The sequence below is a fragment of the Vespa mandarinia genome, chromosome 11, assembly GCF_050613455.1.
Source record: "Vespa mandarinia isolate Hongniang chromosome 11, ASM5061345v1, whole genome shotgun sequence".
In the NCBI taxonomy this organism is placed as follows: Eukaryota; Metazoa; Arthropoda; class Insecta; order Hymenoptera; family Vespidae; genus Vespa; species Vespa mandarinia.
Window position 1 is genome coordinate 2,691,248 of NC_140820.1, and position 24,203 is coordinate 2,715,450.

The 24,203-nt window shown below is 36.6% G+C and overlaps 1 protein-coding gene across 3 annotated transcripts in view; it reads left to right on the forward strand.

Moving 5' to 3' along the window:
* LOC118441537 (discoidin domain-containing receptor 2) overlaps positions 1-19,688 on the forward strand; it is an 84,587-nt gene extending 64,899 nt beyond the window's left edge. For 2 of the 3 annotated variants that reach the window (XM_035866077.2, XM_035866076.2), the window contains 7 exons: positions 987-1,092; positions 4,516-4,747; positions 10,620-11,075; positions 13,721-13,928; positions 14,015-14,566; positions 14,851-14,948; positions 15,351-19,688. In XM_035866077.2, coding sequence (XP_035721970.1) covers positions 987-1,092; positions 4,516-4,747; positions 10,620-11,075; positions 13,721-13,928; positions 14,015-14,566; positions 14,851-14,948; positions 15,351-15,518 — 1,820 coding nt within the window. In that variant the 3' untranslated portion in view covers positions 15,519-19,688. The remainder of the gene's footprint in view (positions 1-986; positions 1,093-4,515; positions 4,748-10,619; positions 11,076-13,720; positions 13,929-14,014; positions 14,567-14,850; positions 14,949-15,350) is intronic. The other variant, XR_014982757.1, reaches the window with a different exon arrangement.
* The last annotated feature ends 4,515 nt before the right edge of the window (positions 19,689-24,203 follow it).

The window sequence follows — 24,203 nt, forward strand, 5'->3', positions numbered from 1 at the left end:
ATTTTAATCACGTTAAACTAAGCAATTTCGTAATGTCTCTGTCGTATTAGGATACTTCAGAAATTGTACTGTTACCGATTACTTTTCAAAGGAGACCAAAATTTTTATTTCTCTTTCATCATCCTTGTCAAGACTTTTAATACTGAATTTATTTTTTCAGCGTCGTTTAAAGTAAAACGTAAATAGAGTCTTCTCTGTAAAGTAAACGTTGGAAAATAGAGAGAAAGAGAGAGAGAGAGAGAGAGAGAGAGAGAGAGAGAGAGAGAGAGAACTAATTCAAAGGGTTTTATTAAATAATGATACTTCCTTTTGCAAAACGTGAAATGTTATAAGTGGCAATGAAATTTTATCTCTTCGCATTCCAAGTTTTGGACGAGTCTTTTAGAGAAAGATGAAAAAAAAAGACAATTTACAAGCTCACTTATTTACGTGGTCTCGGCAGCCTTCCGTGACGGGACAGAAAACTCAGTAGGAGAAAGTGTACGGCAGAGGGGTAGGTGGGAGGAGGGGGTAGAGAAGAAAGTTTGTGGATTTAAGGTCGTTGCACGAGTAAACGAGCTCGATAATCGTTGACGTGCCTGGCGATGATTCAGGAAACAGCTGTCGTTACAGCCCAGTCGGAGTTGGATTTCCTACTTGAATTTATTGAGTTTACGAGAGCGAATTGAGCCGACGCCACCAATATTATCCGTTTTTCTTGAGAACTTTCTCGCGCTGTAATCTCGACGTGCGGAGCAATCAACATCTCTTTGATGTACTGAAAATTTGGGTCTAGGATAAATGGCGATTTAAAACTACCGTTAACGAATCAAACTTCTCTGATCCTTCTCGAACGATACCATCTATAGAAATGGTAACTATTTTTAGAATGGGATCGATCATAGGTATCGCGTGTTATAAAAGTCTTTCAGAAAATCATATTGATCAAAGGAGGAGTATCGTAGAAGCGTACGTAACCGAATCTCCCTTTTTTTTTTCGTTTTCAGCACAATGCATCGCACCCTTAGGAATGGAGTCCAGGGCGATCCCAGATGCCGACATTACAGCCAGCTCGAGTTTTGATAGCGGAAACGTTGGACCCCATCATGGCCGGTGAGTAGAGTAGTACATTCTTTTTTCCCTCTTCGATACTTTCTTATAGAACGCTCACGTTGCTCGGAGCAATACAATAAGATATAAAAAAAGAATGTCGTACTATCGATCGCCCGTCAAGATGTACTTCTCTTCCTTACTTGGTCCGTGGTTAGCCGTGGTATAGATATATGAGAAACGATGTCGCTTCATCGATGACATGTTCGTCATACTCCTTCTAACGTAGTCGAAATAGGTAAGGATCTATCTTGAGAGTCGGTTATCATATCAATCACATACTAGTAAACTGCACGTCTACTGTGGCCGTCAGCTAGCAATGAGGATTAATGACGCCTGGGATACTGAGCCCCGCATGCTGAATCATTTGTATCGGCCAGCTTCAAAGCCCTTTAGACGCCCTAAATGCATATACCCTCTTCATACCTAGTCCTTTGATTATACGTGCGAGTTAATTACCATTGAAAGGAGAAAGAAAAAAAAAAAGAAAAAAGGAAAGAACGCAACGGAGTCCGTTATGTGATACAAAGGATCGTTTGGACCACCTACGGTGCGATGTGTTTTCTCTCTCAATGGCTCGTACTATTATTTACATCGACCATTTGTTTGACCATTTTTTATTACTGGATTTTAATTTATTACATGAATTAATCGTGGACTATGTCACTCGTTTGTTTTTTCTCTCTTTTTTTTTTTTCTTATGATTTTTCAAAAGACTATATATTATATTCGTATTTTGTTGTAAATATATTATTAGATAAATGGAATTTCATCTTTTCTTAAGTTCATTTTATTACGCACATATTTGCATGAATATCTTTTTTTTTTTCTTTTTTTTTTTTTTTTTTTTTTTTTTTTTTTTTTTTTTTTTGTAAACGAGTAACGCTTTTTATCCGATCGTTAGAAAGCTCGTCGATTTTTATTCGAAAAGCTCGAAAGCGCATTAGTAGGTTATGCGGTAGCGCTAGAAAAAGAAGGACAAGACGTTTTTTGTGGCACTCGTATTGGCGACACGAAGAAAGCCCCGTGAATGCAATACCGATATCGTTCGCTCCTACGCAGTCTTTTCCTAGTAGACCCGTCTAGACCTCCTTCAACGAGCCCTTATAAGGCTTCTACGATGCTACGGGCTTCCCGGTGAATACCCTATTTACCTCTACGCCTTCCATTTACCTTAAAATACCCATATTTAAACTTTGTTTGTACACACTTTAATGCTATCTCTTGATCACCACACCGTTTTACCAATACCTCGTTCCTCCATTTCTCCCATCATTTTTACCCTAAACGAGTCCATAAAGGTAATGATTTTCATGATAAGGAAAGATGTCTTCATTAAAGTTACATGATGCTACGAGAGCAACCTTAACTCGTTAACGAGCGATAGTTATTGCATAACGACCGGATTATTCATGTGTTGATCATGTTGTTTTAGTTAAATCGAAATAATTCATGAATGAGATGATACGTCATAATACGATATTCTAAAAAATATATAGAAATTAAAATTTTACGATCTAACTTTTTCGTTTATTCAAATAAACGAAATCAGAAGGATTCGATGTTATATATTATATAAATCCTTTCAGCTAGAAACGTACCTTCTGTTTTCGAAAGTTCTCTCTTTCTCTCTCTCTCTCTCTCTCTCTCTCTCTCATACCTTGTCTTTCTCTTCTCCTTCGTCAGACGGATTCGAAGTTTTCGCGACTGGTGGAGAAACACGTTGGATTTCGACGTCCATTATATATCCTAGCGTATGCTCGACTTCTGGCACGTTCGTGCTTTCGACAAACAGTTTCTCCCGATAATCGAGTAACTCACTCCACTCTTCTCTCCCTCTCTCTCTCTCTCTCTCTTTATTTCTCTTTCTCTCTCTCTCTCTCTCTCTGTCTCTCTCTCTAGTTCTCTCAAAAGCTTCTCGCACCGAATTCGCCAACGTGGCAGCTCCAGGCAGAGTCTACTCGCAACGTAATCGTCCGTTCTGAGATTTATCGTGGAGCGGGTGCCGCGTACGCGGAATGTCTTTGATGCCCTGGACTGTATCAAAGTGGCAGGCAGACAGTTCGAGCTCTCTTAATGGGCTATGAGTTATGGTCCTTCACGGTGGTGCATATTATCTATCTCTCTTTCACTCTCTATCCTCAACCTCCTTCCTCCCTTCACTTTTACTCTCTCTCTCTCTCTCTCTCTCTCTTTTTCTTTCCCCTTCTTTCCTTACCTCTCTCCATCTCTCTGTCTCTTTTTCTTTCTTTCTCCGTATCTCCCTCTTTTTCGTTCTATGCAACATCCCTTTCGTTTCACCGCTTTCCTTTATTTCTTCTATCTTCTTTTTCTTTTTCTTTTTTTTTTTTTTTTTTGTTCTTTTTCTTCCTTCCTTTCCAACTCCGCGACTTCACGCCGTGTATTCGCTTTTACTGCCCTTCTCGTCAAAGCAAAATTTCAAGTTCTTACATTTCAGAGAGAGAAAGAGAGAGAGAGGGAGAGGAAGAGGGAGAGAGAGAGAGAGAAAGAGAGAAGGAAAGTGAGAGAGATAGAGAGAAAATGAGAGGGAAAGGATGAGAGAGTTTAAGAAGCAGAACGAATGATGGTTAATTTCTTCAGAGCAAAAGAATTTTACGGTGAATAATTCGTCTAATTCGTTCTTGTCTTCACATTGTATTTTCTTTATTAATACCAGAAAGTTGAATGAGTATATATTTGTCAATATGTACATATATCTTATAAGACTTATTATAAACATATTCCTTGATTTTGAATAATAAAATTCTTACGAATAGATACTTCATATGAGTATCTACTGATTATTCAATGCTAACTTCACAAAGGACATTCCAATCGTTTGTCAAAGGATTATTCCAAAGGTACTCGAATCGTTCGAAGGATTCTTTGGTAAAGAGCACGCTCCTCTGAGTGTCTGAGTGTCGTGAAAGGTATGTGCGAATACAATTATTAGCCAGCTCGAAGTGGCTTCACCATCGTCGTCGTAGTCGTCGTCGTCGTAGTCGTCGTCGTTGTCGTCGTTGTCGTCGTAGTCGTCGTTCTCGCGATGGTGCCACCTCATCTTTAATTCATGTCATCCGGTGGCTCGGCACGATCGATAAATTATAATTTCACTCCCCCGTATCAACTCCACCTCATCCAGCAAGGTGACGGTTATCCGTCGGCCAGGAAGACGATCACGTATTTATGCGACTTCCTCTTCTCGATGATGCACACATCGCTTCCGTTCGCAATTCTTTTATTTAACCTTTTTTTTTTTCTTGCTTTCTTTTTCTTTTTCCATCCACGATTTCTCGCAAAAAGTTGCATTGTCTTAGACCAATCGATCAAACGTTTAAGTCGAACAAGTGTCGAGAAAAGGAAACAGAGGAGATGAGAAAATAAGAGGTTATCTTGATCTTAAAAGAAAATATTTACTTTTTCCAGGCTACGACAAGAAAGTCACGGTGGTGCTTGGTGCCCGAAGCAACAGATCACAACTGAACCACGTGAATGGTTGGAAATCGATTTACATACGGTGCATATGATCACGGGTACTGGTACTCAAGGTCGATTTGGAAATGGACAAGGCGTTGAATATTCGGAAGCGTATCTTTTGGAATATTGGAGGCCTAAACTTGGCAAATGGGTTCGCTACAGGGATGTTCGTGGCGAGGAAGTGAGTCATTTGTCAAATATTTTTCATATTACTTAATAGATCATAGTTTAAAACGATCATGTAGAAAAATTGTTTAAATTTTATATCATTTTTATTATTCATTCATTTATTAAATGAATAATTTTATTGAATATTTCAAATATATTTATCGTCAGTCTTCTTTATATCCTACTAGCATTACCATCGTTGACCCTCTGGAGACCATTCGGTAGCCATACTTCGAATAAGTGACCACAGGCTTTTATGACGAACGAATAATTCAAATCGATCGGCGAAGTTATAGTAATTTATCCGAATAGAGTCACGTTAAATGCGAGAGGGAGCACGATAGAGGTTAAATTTAGTCGAGGGCAATGTGCATAAAATGGCCGTGCGTACGTACGTGTGCGCGGATTATGGAGAATGATTTGTAGCGTTGTCCACGAGTCTAAAGGCCGACCACGGGCAGCAACTAAAGCGTGACATTAACAAGACGTAAATCTTCAATGTAATACGCTATTTTCCAGAGATGTACGCTTTTCTTTTATCTCTGTCTCTGTCTCTCTCTCTCTCTCTCTCTCTGTCTCTCTGTCTCTCGCTCTTTCTCTTACACACACACTTTCTCACTAACTCACTTACTCTTTTTCTTTTTTTTTTGTCTTTCAACATTTAACTGGAATAGATTTGTAACTGGGAATATACTAGCTCGTTAATGAAGTAGACAATGCAATATTCTGTGATTTTAAAAGTACTACTATTCAGCAATTTTAAAAGCACTATCTGACAAATAAGCTGAAAACTTCTTGAATGGTTTCATATCGTACTAGAAATAACGATTCTTTATTGTATTTTCTATAATACCAAAGGAACGATACTTCATATTGATTTGTTCGTGGGAAATTCTGCAATGTATCATGAATATATTGAAGAGATCTTATCAGCTTTTGGTTGGACAACGCTTCAATCTCGTAGAAATGTAGTGGACTCACTGAGCCGATCTTGCTCTACTCGAGCTTGTAAATGGATCCGATTGTTTCGCAATTCTCACTGCGCTTAATCTACATATTCGCTCTCTACGAATTCCCATATTTGTAGAAGGAAAATACGTCCATTACATCGATAAAATTTAATTTATACATCGATATCGAAATCAGACGAAGGATTGGAAAATTATTCGCGTTGAATTATACACATAATCGAACATTTCAAAATAATACTATTGTACACTATCACGTTATACATTATTCTTATCATACAATAAAATAACAAAGAAACTTTATTAGATTAGATTCATGCTAGTAAGAATTGTTTCTTGCGCATGCGTAAGATTCACGAGATATCTCGAAATTCGTATCGAAAGAAAAAGAGAAAGGAAGAAAAAAAAGAAAAAAAAAAAAAAAAAGAAAAGAAAAAACGTAAAGCGTCCGATCGTTGAAGAGGTTTTCCTCGGGAGTTAGTACGAAAGAGGGGCTGCCTCGAGCTTATTTGTATAGGAGGGTGGATCAATAAAACGAGGGAAGGGAAGGTCGTCGCGTGCACACGGGTCAGACGATATTCAACTCACCTATATAGAACGTACCTGTCTGAATAGGCGAGGCCATACCGAAGTACTCTACGAATCTCACGAACTGCGAAATTCTAAAGGGATCATGGCTCTCTAGAGATGCCCTTTATACTTTGATATAGATTTCCTTGTTTCTACGACCTTTTTTTTTTTCTCATTTATTCATAAACTCGGTGAAGGTCTTTCATTCGTCGATTCAGTTAAGTCGAATTTTATTTCTTAACTCATTTCTAAACTCATATATTAATTATTTTCCAAAATAATTACTAGCTTAAGTAATGTCGAATAAATTTAATCAACATATAATTAGATATTTATTTTATTTAAACGTTATTTCATCAAATAATTATTATACATGTTCAATGATTCGAATCATTAATATTTTCAGATCCGATATTCGTATTATATTACCTATCAGATCATTTCTATGAATGAATTCTATCGTGCAACAATTAACGAGAATTCAATTATCGTATATCTATCTTTTAGAGAATAATAATTTCTTTTAAATTATATAGATGCGATTACGCTTGAATGAAAAGCAAAAATGTTTCAAAATAATTGAAAATATTTTTTTCTTAAAATAGCAATATAAGAATTGTTTCTTTTTATTAGACGATAAATAGTACAATGTTTTCTTGGAGTTAGGGGCACGGTCTCTATCAAGGATCGATACGACCTGCAGGAGTCCGTAAGGTTTTCTCGAGGACAACAGTTCAAATGGATAAGAAAAGGTTGGGCCCACCCAAGTGGTTGATATGAAAGAAAAAGAAAGAGAGAGAAAGAGAAATAGAGAGAGAAAGAGAGAGAGAGAGAGAGAGAGAAAGAGAGAAAGAGAAAGAGAGAAAAGTGCCAGTATAAATCCGCAGAAATTTGCGTCCCCGCGGTACGTTCCCTCCCGCTGAGAGAAACATCCTTCTCAGTGTGTGTGCGTGTTTCTCGTCGCTTAATTACAGAACGACGTTCGTCCTTATCGTACGTACGATCGTCGAGCGTTCTTTCGAGGACGCTCGACCTTCGTAGAATATAACCGGTACGGCTGTCAGCGAGTCGTGTTCACGGACTATTAAAGGAAATTAAGAAAAATCTACGAGGCAAGGGTATGTACTTGTGCACATACCTATATACGCAAATACTAATATACGTGCGACAAAGGCAGAGTAGAAATACAGAAAACGACTTCATTCGTGGCGGTCCGCATGTAGGCGTTCGAGACGGCAATTCGGTAATTATTTTCTGACACGAGTAAAAAACTTTGTATGTGCGTCTTCACTCAGCGAAATACCTTCTGAAACATTAATTTAGACTAAGTACATTCATGTCGCGCGATATTGATCCGTACGACAAGTAAAAAAGAAAAAAAAAAAAAAAAAAAAACATATCAAAATAAACAAGCCGTTCTCATTGAAACCCTTATGAAATATGATTTTATGTATTATATAAAAAATGAAGGGGAGGAGAGAAATAGAGATCGAGTTGAAAAAAAATAATTTTTGCCATTAAATTACAATGGAAAACTTTAGACGTAAGTATGTATTTTTCGTGTGTGTGTGTGTGTGTGTGTTCTTCTGACATTCTAATAAGTTTTTAAAAAATTAAATATCTTATTTTAAAATATCTAATTATTATCCTTAAAAAAAATGTTTATTTTTATTAATAGATATTTCTTTCAAAATCGATATTATATTTCTTCTCTTCCATCTGACACAACTTAGAAATACAACTGTACCTTTATATTTTTAGTTTTACATGTTTATCAATGGATGGAATCAGACGAGAATCGATAGTGGATTCTTTGAAAGAAGAAGAGTGCTTCAGAGGATGGAGATACGTTTAACTTGTTTTATTCTTTTCAAGCCATTACTTCGTACCTGTGGGATATCTCGATAAGATACCAATCGAGGAGTTTCACTTGTCCCTGTATCACTTTTCTTTTCTTTTTTTTCTTCTCTCTCATACACACACACAAACATACACACACGCACTCTCTCTCTCTCCGTTCCCTTTCTATCTCATTCTTTTTTTTTCTCCCGGAAGATAATTTCGTAAATATCAACCGCGAATTCGGAGAGGGTGGACTTGCACGAGAGAGCAAAAATACGACGGCATTTACGAGTCGTCGGGCCGTTCGCGCGGCCGCCAGGAAAAATAAATAATCTCGATATTTATCTTCCCTCCCACGCTATAAGGAGCGCGAGAGCCAGAAGAAGAGAGAAAGAAAGAGATGAAAAGAGGGAAGCCGCAAACGGATTCAGAGTAAAAGACTTTCCTCTGATATCGCTTCTTAAATTATTTCTTCCTCCCCTTTCACTCCTCACGTTTCTTGACGTTTCTTCTTCTTCTTCTTCTTCTTCTTCTTCTTCCTCCTCCTCCTCCTCCTCTTGAATCTTTTATTATTCTTTTTTTTTTCTTTCTTTTTTTTTTCTCTCCATCTCCGACAAGATTTTCGGTAGACAAATTCCAGAGAAAAAGAGAGCCGATGCGACAAAGAGGTAGGCGTGGCTCAAGACCAACGCCCATTTTATGTTAATGTTTTCCTCGCGTTTCTGCTGCATCGATGAGGACAGGTAGCTGACGGTAGCTCCTGTCGTCGACTTGTTCGGAATTTGCTACGAACCAGTCTCGTGACCACGAAACACCTTACACGAAACGAACATCGAGTTATGAAAAAAGGATCTTTATCTTTTTTTATTAACGTTAGGAATATAGATTTTTTTTCTTTTTTTTTTTTTTTTAATAATTTTTCATTCCCTTTACATTCATATTAAATTAAATGCAAGCATTATTTATAATAAGATACGAATGAACTTGTACGTGTCAAGTATCCCCTATTCATGATTTAACATTCTTAACAATTTTTCAATAATTCATATAATAAAAGTGTTCGATTGAATTGGACGAAGTCAATAAAAAAAAAAAAAAAAAAAAAAAAAAAAAAGGAGAAAAAAGAATAGAAATTTGAAAAAGAAAAACGATAGTGTTTTCAAATAAATGTACGAAACGTTTCAATTGGAATCTTATCGAAATGTGTTACATGTACGAGTACGAATGGCAATGTTAAAAGGAGAAAGAGAGAGAGAGAGAGAGAGAGAGAGAGAGAGAGAGAGGAAATAGTAGAAATACCGATGTCTCGCGAACGACGATAATAGGGTCGTTAACACTGGCAAAGAGAAAGAAAAGATACGAACTAAAGGGAGAAAGAGAAAAGAGAAAGAGAAAGAGAAGAATGAGATAGAAATAGACAGAAAGATGTTCTAGGAGTAGGTGGAAAGAAAGCAAAAAAGGAAAGACAAAAAAAAAAAAATAAAGAGGAGAGAAAGAGAAAACGAGAGGGAGGACACTTGTGTACGTGGTTGTATACTCCTCGTAATGTGCAGTACGCTCACGTAATTAACCATACGTGAGAAGGTTGTAGGTATTACGCGAGAGCCGAGAAGCGAGTCGACGAGTCGTCCGTAAGTGGGAAATAAGAGAGCCTTTGTTTCGAAGGGTCTTTCGCTCTTCGAGAAATTCTCGATATTCCCTCTTCGCTCTAACCCTCTCTTTCCATCACTATTTTTATCTCTCTCTCTCTCTCTGTCTTTTTTTCTTTCTTTCTTTCTCTTTATATCTATCTCTTTCTTTTTCATTCTCTATCTTTCTCTTTCTCTCTTCCTCTCTCCCCCCTCTCCCTCTCTTTCTATCTCTCCCTTTCTCATGTAGTGCGAGGGCGAGTCTTTTCGTCGTTGCTCGCGGTTGAACGGTCGAATAGAACGAGCCTTGTTTCGAAGCAGCTCGCCGCCAACTGGACAAATCTCCTCTCCTCCTCCTCCTCCTCCTCCTCCTTCATCCTCCTCCTCCTCCTCCTCCTCTTCCTCCTCTGTAAGAAGACAGTGGGTGAGTCGCGAACGCTCAAAGAATATTACGAACGGGTCTTGTCTCTTCTAACGATGCGTTATCCTCAAAATGAAATAACCGACATAGCTCGGAGAACCTTTTGCAATGCCGCTCCGATCTAAGTCTCTCTTTTATATACATGAGATATGTCTCATCTTTTTGCTCTCGAATACACTGTCACAACATCGTAACTCGATCGTCCATATCATATCGAACTATAATGATTAGTAATTAGTATAGAATAGGATATACGTAATAATGTCTATGGTTAAACAATGAATTAAGTGGATAATTGAGAAAATTTTAACAAATTTTAAATATAAGTAATAATTATAAAAGATTAAGAGAAAATATTTATATTGAGAAAAAAATAATTTCAATTGAATTAAAAAAAAAGAAAAAAATATAGATTTAAGACTGTGTAACGATGAAATTTTATTTATATTTTTTTAGGTGATAAAAGGCAACACAAATACATACCTGGAGTCGAAACACGAGCTAGATCCACCAATGTGGGCGAGCAAAGTACGATTCCTACCGTATAGTTATCATCGTCGTACAGTTTGCATGAGAGTCGAGTTGTACGGTTGTCCTTGGAACGACGGTATCGTTTCATATTCGATGCCTCAAGGAGACAAGCGAAGTAACTGGGAGTTCTTTGATGCTACTTACGATGGTTACTGGGACGGTCAGCTACTACGAGGATTAGGTCAACTAACCGACGGCAAGATCGGCCCGGATAATTTCAAGATGAGCTACTACGATTACGATCGTGGTCAAGGTTGGGTCGGCTGGAGGAATGATACTCGTTCGGGTCATCCGCTTGAGATCAAATTTGAATTCGACCACGTCAGAGAGTTTTCAGCCGTTCACATTTACTGCAATAATCAGTTCACCAAGGAAGTACAAGTGAGTTTAATAAAAAACTTCATTACATGATTGAAGATTAACATAAATTTTAAGAAGATACGAAATTTTATAAAATACTTAAGTAACTTTCTCACAAAAATAGAAAATATTATAAAATTGTTATCCGTAACAACAAAGTTGTTTGTTAACATTAATTAGAACTTTAATGAATTTTATCGTTAAATTAATAATCGGATTATATATTTTCCAAAGTTATGTAATTAGTGGAAATACTATAAAGAAAAGTTAATAACAAAACATCTAATGATGTCATATGTGCAACCATGAAATATTACGAAAGTGATCGTCTATGTATTAAATTTTCCTAGTTGCGTTAATATACACGATGACTTCATCGTTCTTTCCAAGTTCTCGCATGTCTGCCCCGCTAACTTTCTTTTCGATCGATAACATCGCGCATAACATACACGCGACTCATGAACATATAGAGAATTCCTGAACGTATAGTGACGATCATTGATGTACTTTGCCTTTCTTTCTCGTATCAACTTGCTCCCTATTTCTCCCCGCCATTCTTTATACTTACCAAGAACAACGAACAGTATAACTCCACGTAGTCGTATTTTCTCCAATATTTTTTTACGAATTTTCTCTATCAAACGCAACATTTCTTTGCTCGTTCAACAATGAACACTCGCGTACATTCTCACACTGGTTACTAACTTATTAAAGATATTACTTGCGTCCGTCTTACCACCGCCGTACACAGAGAACCTATTATTTCCATGACTTTCACGAAACTTTATCGTTAGACGAAGTTACATGCTCTTCGTCGTTGCTTCGAACAATCCTCGGGAGTCTTGGAAATATCGAAAAATTCGAACGATGAAACTTTCCGGATAACAGCGGGCTCAGAAATGTCTGCAGACATAGAAGTATATAATATGCGCGTGACGAAGAGGAAATTGGAAGACCCTCGGGCGACTTTCCGTTTTCACCAAAATGGCGACCAAAGGAAAACGGACGGAGGGAGAGAAAAGAATAGAGAAAGAAAGAAAGGAAAAAACGTGAATAGGAGGAGGAGCTTACGCGAGAATGATAGTTCAAGGAAAGGAAAAAGGTAGTGAGAAAAAAGAGAAAGAACCATAAATATAGACTCGGGTTGAAAACCCATACGAAGGAGGGAGATATCCAGCGCAAAGCTTTAATCCGTGCCCGGAAAAGACGAGGGTGGTATGTACGGCATAGAATCCAGTTTTCACGTTGGAGTCAAGGTCGAGGTTGTAGGATGGTTAACGAGGCGCAACAACGGTTAGCCTCTGGCTTTGCTAGCTGGAATGAGATAGAATGAAATAGAATGAGAGAGAAAGAGAGAGAGAGAGAGAGAGAGAGAGAGAGGCAGAAAGAGAGAGATAGGGTGAGTCGTAGTTAGGAGAAAGCTTCTTTTGCTTGTTGGCATTAACGCGTAGGGATTCTCAGCGACGGTGTTTGGCCCTTCCGCGAAAATTTTCCAGCTCACGTTGGGATCTCTCTATATAATGGGCCGCGAAACACTCTCCTACCGGTATCAAGATTTATTTGAATGGAGCGCCTCATTACCCAGCCCGGGAGCCGATTGTATAGCCGCGACCAAGCGAGCGAGAGGGAACAAGCATGATGAGTGGAAGAAGAGAGGAGGATAGCTAGTAGCTTGGGTAGGCAGTAGAAACGCTCAGCAACGTAGATTCAAGAAGGGTGGAAGAGTAGGTTCGAAGGGAGCAAGGTAACATCGCGAGAGCTTTTTCTCTCTCTCTCTCTCTCTCTCTCCCTCTCTCATATACACAATGGTGGCAAGCAACGATCCGGAGAGTACAGATACGCCACGTATTCGAATACAATACCGGTAGTCTGGCAAATCGGCAGTACTTAGATGTATAGGAGAGCCTAGAGGAAAGAGAGAGAGAGAGAGAGAGAGAGAGAGAGAGAGAAGAGTAGTTGGCAACCTTCTCAACCCATTCCACTTTTGAACAACTCCTTCTATTAACAAGCGAGTGCCCACTTGCACGGATAGGACACGTCTCCTGAAAGACACTGCACTTCAAAGCGTAGTCAGTAGTCTTCCGTCTTCGTCTTTCTTTCTTCTTCAAGTTGGTGTTTCTATCTCTCTGAGGAGAAGACGAAAATCCATGAACCTCATCTTAGACGGAGTTTGATAATCTGGGTTTTGTAATCTTCGCTTTCGTGTACCACGTACCAGTCCTAGTTCTCGTGCTATCTCTCTTCGTTTATCTGTCGGTTCCTCCTCTTCACGATCTTCTTCAACTAGTAAGAGACCCGAATTAGCATTCCGCGCGTATTCGCTTCTTCGATCCTGATGCATCAGCGTTAAGGTCGTTATCCGTTCTCTCTCCTTCTTTCTCTCACTTACTCACTCACTCACTCACTCACTCACTCACTCATTCACTCGCTCTCTCATTCATTCCCTCTCTTGCACGATGGTGATAACGATAATAGCCTTTGATTATATCCATAATCGAGTGCGCTTTAAGCGCTCGTAATAGCGTTAATAAGCGATATTTGCCGATTTAACGAGAGTTGAGATTGACTGCGTTAACGCGACGAGACTGCTAACGTCCTTGCAAGCGACGTAGGCGGATTACAAGCGAATAAGAGAACTCACCAATGTTTTGTTCTTTCTCGCTTAGGTGTTCTCCGAAGTGAGCATCATGTTCAGCGTGGGTGGCAAGTATTACACTGGCGATCCAATCGTCTATTCATATATGGAAGATAAGATTTTTGAACAATCGAGAAATATCACGATCAAACTTCATCATCGAATTGGAAAATTCGTCAAATTGAGGTTTAGCTTCGCTGCTAAATGGATAATGATCAGTGAAATCACTTTTGATTCCGGTAAGCTTTTCAAATTCTATTCTACACGTAATCTCAAAACTTTTACGATCTTTTAATCACTTTATCGTCTACCTCAAATGTTGCAGATATCGCGCATGGTAATTTTACTCCAGAAGTTCCGCCTACAACCGAAGCTCCACGAAGTCGTGATCGAAATTCTGCTCGAGACAATCCCTTGCAAGCCGAAGTTCCCGTCGCTAAGCAAGATGATCCTACATATATGGCCGTGATCATAGGAGTTTTAGCAGCAGTCATTTTGCTTTTAGCAGTTGCCATTTTTCTCATAGTGTCGCGTCATCGACAAAGAAAAAACTTTGCCAGTCCCTTAGGTGCAAAAAGTGCAATTCCTTCGAGCAACCATCAGCATTTATCACCCGAATCAGCTTATGGAACAACAGAGAAGGATCCTTCTTTGATGACGTATAGAGTAGAGGAATTAGACGATCGGTATGCTGGAACGAAATTAACGACCCTACCACGTGATCTTAATGATCGATTATTGGGAGATGTTAGATTGGACGAATATCAGGAACCCTTCCACGAGAACAAGTATCGAGAGCCTCCTCATGCTGCTTATTACGGATACAGCACCGTCGTTATAGACAACAAGGATCTTCACGACAGCGTTGAACAATCTGGTAAGTGGAAACTTTTCTTCGTCGGCAAACATACGTTCTTGACTTCAATAGAATTTTTTATATTTTATTTCAAAATATTGCGAATAATTAAAAAAAAAAAAAAAAGAAAAAAAAATGTCACTCTAACATTTGCTCACTTTTATTTTAATCCTTAAATAATTACTTATTGTATTATTTTTCTTATATTAATAATAATTCATAACTATCAAACGATTAATTTTGTCGTGTTCGTGATACACTTTTTCGAGTCACTAATGTTGATTCGTGTGGTCTATATCGTGCAGATGCCACCTACGATTACGCGGTACCAATGCCTGTGCCTAGCGTGAGCAGCGATCAAGATAGCGTATTTTCCAAGTCGTCATCCAGAGGCAGTGCGAAGGTAAGCACTCGGTCTTTCCGAATTTTAATCTCACAATAGCCGATGTTGTTTGATAAAATCGTACAGACATACTAGACAGTTCAATAAAATTTCCTTAAAAATAAGATAATTTTTAAAAATATAATATAACATGTATTAATTCATCTTAATCTTTAATTTTATTTGACAGATCCATATTTTTACTGTTCAAAATAATGATGTACACACACACATACATAGACACACACACACACACACACACACACATTCACTCTCTCTTTCTCTCTCTTTATTATTATTATCTGAATAATAATTTTTTTTTTCGAATGTTTACTTTTCTCGGAATATTTCGATCGTATAGATCAAGTAAGTTTCAAAACAAACAGAAGAGAGAATTCTAATGAATCATCGTTGTCCTCTTAGGCGTGTTTACAGAGCTTTTTTCCACCTCCCCCACCACCGATGAGTGCTCCACCACCACGCGGCTCGAACAATCTGACATATTCCAATCCGCCGAGTCCAGAGCCAGTGTGCGAACGCGAACGCAGAGGAAGCAAACGCAGAGAACACTCCCTTCATAGATATGCGTAAAATCGCACGACACATGTTCATCCATACATACATACATACATACATATACATAAACAATGAAGCACACGCGCGCGCATTCTTCAGGGATATACGCAAAACGTGTCGAAGGTTACAGAGGTACGTTAATTACTATACTTGATTAATTACACTACTCTTTGATCTTCGTTTAATTTCAACTTATTAAACGATATTTCTTTTTTAAATTTCAAGTAATGGTTCAAGTAATCTGTAATAAGGAAAATACAAATATGTGTATATACTATTCTACATCAGTGACCCGTTGATCATTCACACATTGTTATATCATTTTTAATCGTCATAATTATAAGTTAATTAATATTGCGTAGTTATTATAGAATGATGAATTCTTATATGAATATAATTGAAATGGAGCAAATTTAACACGTATAATAACACGACAAAAGCAATGAAGATCAAGCAATACGTTTTACTCTATCAAATGCGTCCTCGCACGATGAGTCTATGGGAAACACATGAAATCTTATGTGTTCGCATGAAAGATCTAACAAATTTCAAATTTATTTCGTTTTTCTTCGACGTGCACTGCCATTGACGCACTATAAACAATGTAATCATAGTTAAGCGTTAATATTCGAGAATATAGTATGTGTGTAAATATATATATATATATATATATATATATATATATGTATATACATACTATACAAGTAGTTAGATAAAACGGGCGTAATTCTCACGGTTGTATTACACGAAATTAGCATATCAGATTTTAATAATGATAATCGCGATAATTACCGATCCTTAACTCTTCTGGAAATTCAACGTCGCGACACGTTTCCTTTATAAATGGATTTTGGGGAGAAAAAAAAAAAAAAAAAAGAAAAAAAATCCAATGATTTGTGTAAGAAAAAGAAAGAAAAAGAAAGAAAAAGAGAAAGAGAGTAAGATAATAATAGATGTGCTCGTATTATCGACGGATCGAACGAGGAACAGCCAATCAAGATCGAACGTAATTCATTCGAACTACTCGAATACTTAAGACATATCTTTTATAGAATGATAATACATACTCGTATTATAGTATTGGTCTGCTTCGATTTTTTATAGGATTACGTCGTTTCTCGTTACTCGTAAAGATCTCTCTCACTCTCTCTATCTTTCTCTTTTTCTCTCTCTCTCTCTCTCTCTCTCTCTATCTATCTATCTATCTATCTATCTATCTATCTCTCTTGCTCACTGCCATTGTATTCCGGATGTCACACGATCATTTTTATTATCGTACAATCCTTACTTTTGTTCCTAATCCTCTTTCTCCTTTATCTTAATATTAAGATGATCGGAATACGCTTGATCTTTAACTTCGAACGCTTTAAACGCGTCGTTAAGAGATACGCGAGAAAGGACATAGAACATTTGTATATATTTTACGTATCTACTTTGTAAGAAGGAAAATAATAATAAAAGAAAAACAAAGGAGAAAGAATGTTAACGCGTAATAAAACTAATCGAGATAACTGACGGATTTCCAGAACGAGTAAAGCTAATGATTCGCTCTATTCGGCACGCATGTGCAACAAGATCGAGCTCACTATCGATTCGAGTCCGACCGAAAGATATACACACGCATATATATATATATACATATATATACTATATTCATATATATTCATATATGTATAATATGTGTATATATATGTGTCTACAATTACACAAAGAAAAGAGAGAAAGAGAGGTAAAAAAAAGTAATGTCGAGCTTGATTAATCGAATATTTATTCGAAAGAACGTCGGCACGAGCGAAGGATAATTAATCGCTCGGTTTAGAGCGCTTTTACGAGCGTTGTGGACCAGATCGATCCATCGAAAAAGCGTCGGGACAATATAGCGAGCTTTGATCTCGAATCTTAGCTAAGACTGACGTTTGGATAAAAATAATGAATATGTATATTATATTAAAATAATGAACTTTATCCGATCCTCTTCCCGATACAAAGGGCTGAGACGCTTGCGCGCGCGCTTCCTTTATCGTGTTATATACAGGATGTCCTATATAAAACGGAACAGTTAAATATTAACATAGACAAGCATTACAGGACTAAGTTGTACTGTTTGAAATATAATAATAATAATGGACATTTTACGTGACACCCTGTATATACATACATACATACATATATATATATATATATATATATATATATATATATATGTATTATAGATATTATGCTGTATATTCTTTTGCAAAATCCTATAAATGTATGTAGTGATATTTCCCCAATTTTGCAATTCCCTGAAAGACCCTCTTTATTTATATACATATGTATGCCCATGAGAAGTGAAAATATGAATATAAGTATGTGTGTTTATATATATATATATATATATATATATATATATATATAAAGATTGAATGAATGATTGCATATTATCCAAAACGAACTCTAAACGTACATAGTACATATATGCATTATATACATATATTAAAGACCCAAGATTATTTCTCTATCTGTACCAAAACGCCTTCAAGCAACGAGATTAAACAAAATAAAATATACAGACGTAAGGAATAGACAATACAGGATGAGACAACAATAATAATTGCGTGTGTATTAAGTAACTAAGAAAGATGATAAGAAAGGTTTAAGGAATGAAAAAAGAACAGGAAAAGAGAATTCGAGTACAGGAAGAAAAGAACGTTAACGCGACTATATTGTGATATAGAAAAAAAATAAAAAAAGAAAAAAAGAAAAAAAAGAGGAAAAAAAATAAAAGAAAAAAGAAAGAGCTTGCGGCTCTCGCGAATAGCACTCTCCCTCTCTCTTTCTAACACTCTTTTTCTCTATCTCTATTTCTTCGTTTAGCGCGCGCGCGTGTATGTGCTTTAACACGTCTCGTCGGAAAGAAGTTTCCTTTTTTTATTTCTCGATTTTTTTTTTTTTTGTGGTCCAAAGGTGTGGAGGGAAGGAAGAAAAAGGAAAAGAAATAGAAAAAAAGGAAGAAACAAAAGTGCACACGAAAGGATTTTAGCGATGTATAATTAAATTGTTTCCATTAATACCTAGCCAAGATTCTTTTAATGAATTTGAAACCATCGTGAGAATCATGCTCGAGAAATAATATAATTTTTATAGATCACAAGAAAACTATATGTTCCTTGGACGCGTATGTCCATTATTTTTTTATTTTTAAATTTCTTTTCTTCTCTTTTATTTCCTTTTTTTATTTTTATTCTTTTTTTTCTTTTATTTTGGAGGGGAAGGCACAGAGACGCGTATATATATATATAAGGTATATAAATATATGTATATATATATATATATATATATATATATATATATATATATATAATGTTTTACAACGATCAAAATCTTAGCAATGTATATCTCTAGTATATAATAATCGTTGACATCGTCGCCTCATAGGATATATCGGATGAAGGAAAAGTTATTAGGAAAATAAAAAAAATGGTGAATAATGATAAGAGTGCTTCAAAGTGCTTCGACGGAATGTAAATATTAATTGTTAGGGGACCGCGTAAATGTAATACATAGATATATACATATATGTATATATATTTCACATACATACATACAGACAGACAGACAGACAGACAGACAAACAGACAGACAAACAAACAAACAAAAAACATATACAGATCTTCTCAAGCGCCTTAAGTTCATAGGAGGCACGAGCAAATAAATAATTTCAATCGCAATAACGTCGTGTATCTTTGTTAGAAAACGAAGTGCATCATTTTTCGTGATTCGATACGGCGAGGAATCGAAAGGATCAATTTCACTAGAACTATTCGTTCCAGGACTATTCCTCCTGCACTTCCAATAAACCTGTCGATTCCTCTCCGACGACAATCATCGATTTATATTTAAGAACGAGCTATAAGACGCGAAGATGTTACGTAAGACTTATCTCGTTATTATACTTTCCTTTTTTTTTTTTATCCAAAAATTTTTCCATGTATCATATACCATAACACTGAAATTAGTTGTATCCTTTAGAAAAGAGAAACAAAAAAAGAAAAAAACAAGAAAAGAAAAAAAAAAAGAAAAGAAAAAGAGACAACTAATTTCTTTCAGACAAATCTGTCGCATTAGTTGTTTATATGATATATCGGAAAAAACAAAAAAAAACAAAAAAAATGAAAATGTTAAAGGTCTAACCAGAATGATAAAGTGTTATCGAATGTTAATGTGAAAGGGAAAATATGTGAGTGAGGGCATGATAGAAAGCAATGAAAAAGGAGAGGGAAGAAAGAAACAACGAAAAATATAACTAATAATTGTACGTCGAGAATTCGTGATCTAAGCTCTCGAAATAAAGAAAGGCATTTTGCTCGAGTTTTGCCATATCTGTTCGCGAGTATGCACTTCGTGCATGCTACCCTTAAAATGGAACGCAGAAAAAGAGAGAGAAAGAGAGAGAGAGAGAGAGAGAGTATGTGTGTGATTGGGAGGGAAAAGGAGAGGTTAGAGGAAGGGTTAAACATCGCGTCGACCTCAGCGACGCGACGTGTCTACGACAATGCGATATATCGTAGCGATACGGCACGCTCCTGACGGATGGAATATAACGAGAGCCACTGTACTGAGGGCGAGCTTACGTGAAAAATATAAAAAGAATGACAAAAAGAAAAAGAATACAAAAAAAAAAGAACAAGAAGAAAAAGAAGAAGAAGAAGAAGAAGAAGAAGAGAGAACGAGCCGGTCGTATCGAGGCAGTCACGATGTCTGCCATGCTCGAAACTCTTTGCATGCGATCTTCTAGTGGCCCTCGCTTCGAAGAACACCCGTCTGCATTTTTTAAGTCCTTCGGCCGTACCACTTTCACCATTTACTCCCCTTCCTCCCTTCTTCCCTCTCTAACCCTCTCCCACCCTTTCGCACTCACTCGAATACCTCTCGAGAGATTCAGTCGGGGAGATTAACTTTTTTTTCGTTAACGCTCGCTCGGTGTTGAACTCGTTCCATTGTTTCCGAAATTCGTGTTAAATTTTTGTCATTCATAATATTAAATTCGTAAGAATTTTTTATTACTATATTATCATTATTATAATAGAATAATCGTGAAAATGATATGATACGTCGTCTCTCTCTCTTTTTCTCTCTCTCTCTCTCTCTTTCTATCTTTCTCTCTCTCTCTCTCTTTCTCTCTCTTTCTTTTTTTCTTTCTTTCTCTCTCTTTTTCTCTTCGTGTATATAACGTTGTAATTTATACATAATATGTATGTAAACGTGAAAGATTGCTGATATGTTCGCCTAAAGTAAATGCGAACAGTGACCATTTGTACATAAATTGTATATTAATAATAATAATAACAACACAACAACAACAACAATAATAATAATAATAATAATAATAATAATAATAATAATAATAATAAAAATAATAATAATTATTATAATTATAATAATAATTATATCGTAAAGGACGAGAGGTACCACTATGAATGTAATTATATTGGTCGACTAGTATATAATAACAAGTACCGGAAGCATATTTGATATCTGTGTGCCTGTATTCTTTTGTATGCTACCGAGATAGACACTACTATATATATATATATATATATATATATATATATATATATATATTATATTATATTATTGGGATGTAGGAGATTGCGAGTGTGAGGTCTAATGTATCACAAGTACACACGAATATACGTATACATACACAGGATACATATACATAAAGACATGCAACACAGAACGTACACATGTTATACATATACAGACATAAGACTATCTCTGTCCGAATGGACGAAAATAAAACTTTTAGCGAAGTGAACAATTTGATCTCCCCCTTTTTTTTTTCTTTCTTTTTCTTTTTTATTTCAACCCATAGAATAAGCTAAATCGTTCTTCCCATTCCCATTTGTCATCAGAATGGAGAGGAAAGAAAAATATATAAGAAAGATATTCAAGATCGCTAAGATGCTGTCCAATTACAAGGCTCAATCATCAGGTAGGTTATTTTTATCAAACGATCCTGATATCTTTTTTTTTCCCCCTATTTAATTCAAAGTCCCTAATTAGTAACGACATCGTTTATTATTTGATTAATGCAACGACCGGTTTTATTTATTTTATAAAACGACTTTTAAAAAGACTTCCAGTTTCTCAATTATCGTGAGTCATACTGCTCAGACTTTTTTCATTGAGGACATTGAAATACCAAGAATACTTGGAATTGTTTAACTCAACTAAGAAGAATTATTAATCTACCGGTAGTCCCAATGGGAACCCCCGACGTAGACTATGCGGCCTCTTTTAGCATGGACTTTTCACGAGTGGTACCAACGTAAGCTAGCTTTCGCGATGGCTGTCGTCCTTTCATCGTACTAATTTGGCGCCGTCAACGATGTCATTTGTCATTCTAATAGCCAGAACGACGAGCGCGTTTTTAATGACTCGAGGGTTGAGACCGTCATAGCCTTTACCCCCACTAACCAGTGTACCCTCGTTCATCTCTTTTTCTCAGTTTCCCTCTATACCTTTCTTTCTCTCTGTCTCTCTCTCTCTCTCTCTTTCTCTCTTTCTCTCTTTCTCTCTTTCTCATTCACTCACTGGCTCCTTTTTGCGCGAGTTCCTCTTTTAATTTGTCCTCGACACGGTGCTTTACGTTCTATCGTCCGTTTCCCCCTTTTTTTTCCTTACTGAGAAGGCCGGTTCACCATTTTCTTTTCAAGAAGGCTAATGCAAAGGCAGCGGGAGAACCACCCCAACCATTCGAACGTTTTCTTCTCTAAAATGTTTCCCCACCCCACCCATCGATTCGGACTTCCATTAGACAGGCACGATCCATTAGGCCCGCCAATCTTGGCTCTATCGAAATTACTCAAAGTTTGACATACCGGGACAGTCCTATTGTGTTCCCATCTTCTATGCCACGAGTTACTTTCTCTATACCACTTTAAGTTTCCACGTAAAACTATGGATCGACGTCTGGCAACTGCTTTTGCAGTTTTAAATTAAAATTCGATTTATAACTCTTGACTTTTTTTCTTTGTTAAAGATCTTAATTATTACGAGAATTTTATCATATGTAATTAGCGTAAAATAAATAAATATTAATATTAAAATTTTTTACGATCAATCGATTAGTTATCAAAATGTTGAAGGATTTAAGTTTGATCCTTCGATTTGATATATCGTTACTTTCAATTATATCGGCTTTACACGACATCGATCTTAATTAACGATACGTCCAAATCATTTATTTAACATAAGAAAGAAAAGGCACTGCTAAGATCATTTCTAATTAATAATCAGTTGATCAGTTAGCCCTGTGGTCAAGATCATGAGTATGTCAAATGAAAGAGAAAGGTATCGCGTTAGGTCTAACGAATTGTCCTAGTTTTCATTTTCCACCCTCTTAGGGAACGACACGCGAAAGGTGTGGGCTAGCTAATGCGCTTCCTGCGAGAACCTTTAACCTGTGCCATTATTGTTTCCCATCCATCACGGTCGGTCTGCCGTGTGAGCGCTGTTGCCACGGGAAATATATCTCACCCTCTGAAAATGTTGCCGCATCACATCCGAAATTACGGTCGAATCCCAACGTTGTGAGGATGGTTGTGAGGTGGTGTGTTAGTTGGGGTGCGGAGGCTTGCTTTGTACAACGTCGCTCTGAAGTTCCGCTTTTGGTCCGTGCTATGGTAGTTATCGTCCGCCCTAATTCGGCCCACGATTAGCTGTCTGCCCTAGCTTCTCTTTCTCTCTCTCTCTCTCTCTCTCTTTCTCTCTCTTTCTCTCTCTCTTTCTCTCTCTTTCTCTCTATCTCTAACTTTGTTTCTCTCTTTTTCTTTCTCTTTCTCACTGATCTCTGTCCCTCGCCAAATTTCCAGCTCGATAGGAATTTGATTTAAGGATGGATATTACGGTGAGTACATTTTATGAACGATTCGATTTATCTCACCTTTCGTTGTCCATTGTTCTATAGGACATAAGCGATGTCCGGTCATTTTTGTAGTACGTGAGGAAGAATGAGAGAATTGAGAATAACTATATAATAAAATGTCTCTTTAATAATAGTACTTTTTTTTATAGTACTTTATATGTAGTTGATACGATATTGATAATGCTTATGATATTATATTATCAAAAATCTTTTTATAATATTTGAAAATAATATAATTTCTGGACAGAGATATAAGTTGATAAGGTTATTCATGAAGAAACAATAAAAAAAAAAAAAAAAAAAAAAAGAAAGAAAAAACACAAAGAATATTTTTTAACGATCGTAATCGTTAAAACAGTCCTGCAAGAAAGTAACATAAATGTAACATGAAAATAACAAAGCTCGTTAGAAATATATCCATTTCTAATGTCGACGAAGCCGACGTCGAAATTCCAAGAACCAGTTGTCAAGTCAGGAGTATAATGATCGCGTATTCGCGTGATATCGCGTTATGCTTGTCTACATAAAGGTAAATCAGTGTGTGAAAGCTATATATATATATATATATATATATATATATAGAAAGAGAGAGAGAGAGAGAGAGAGATGATTTGAAAGAAAGCCAATGCCACATCTTTTTTTTATAGAAGCGTCGTTTATCGCGATAACGTGATTCGTATATTAAACTCAAGAAAATGCGTCAAATTAAAATATTCGTTAGTTAAAAGAATAATCGTGTTTCACATTCCTTGATTTTTTTTTTCTTTTCCTTTTTCTTTTTCTTTTTT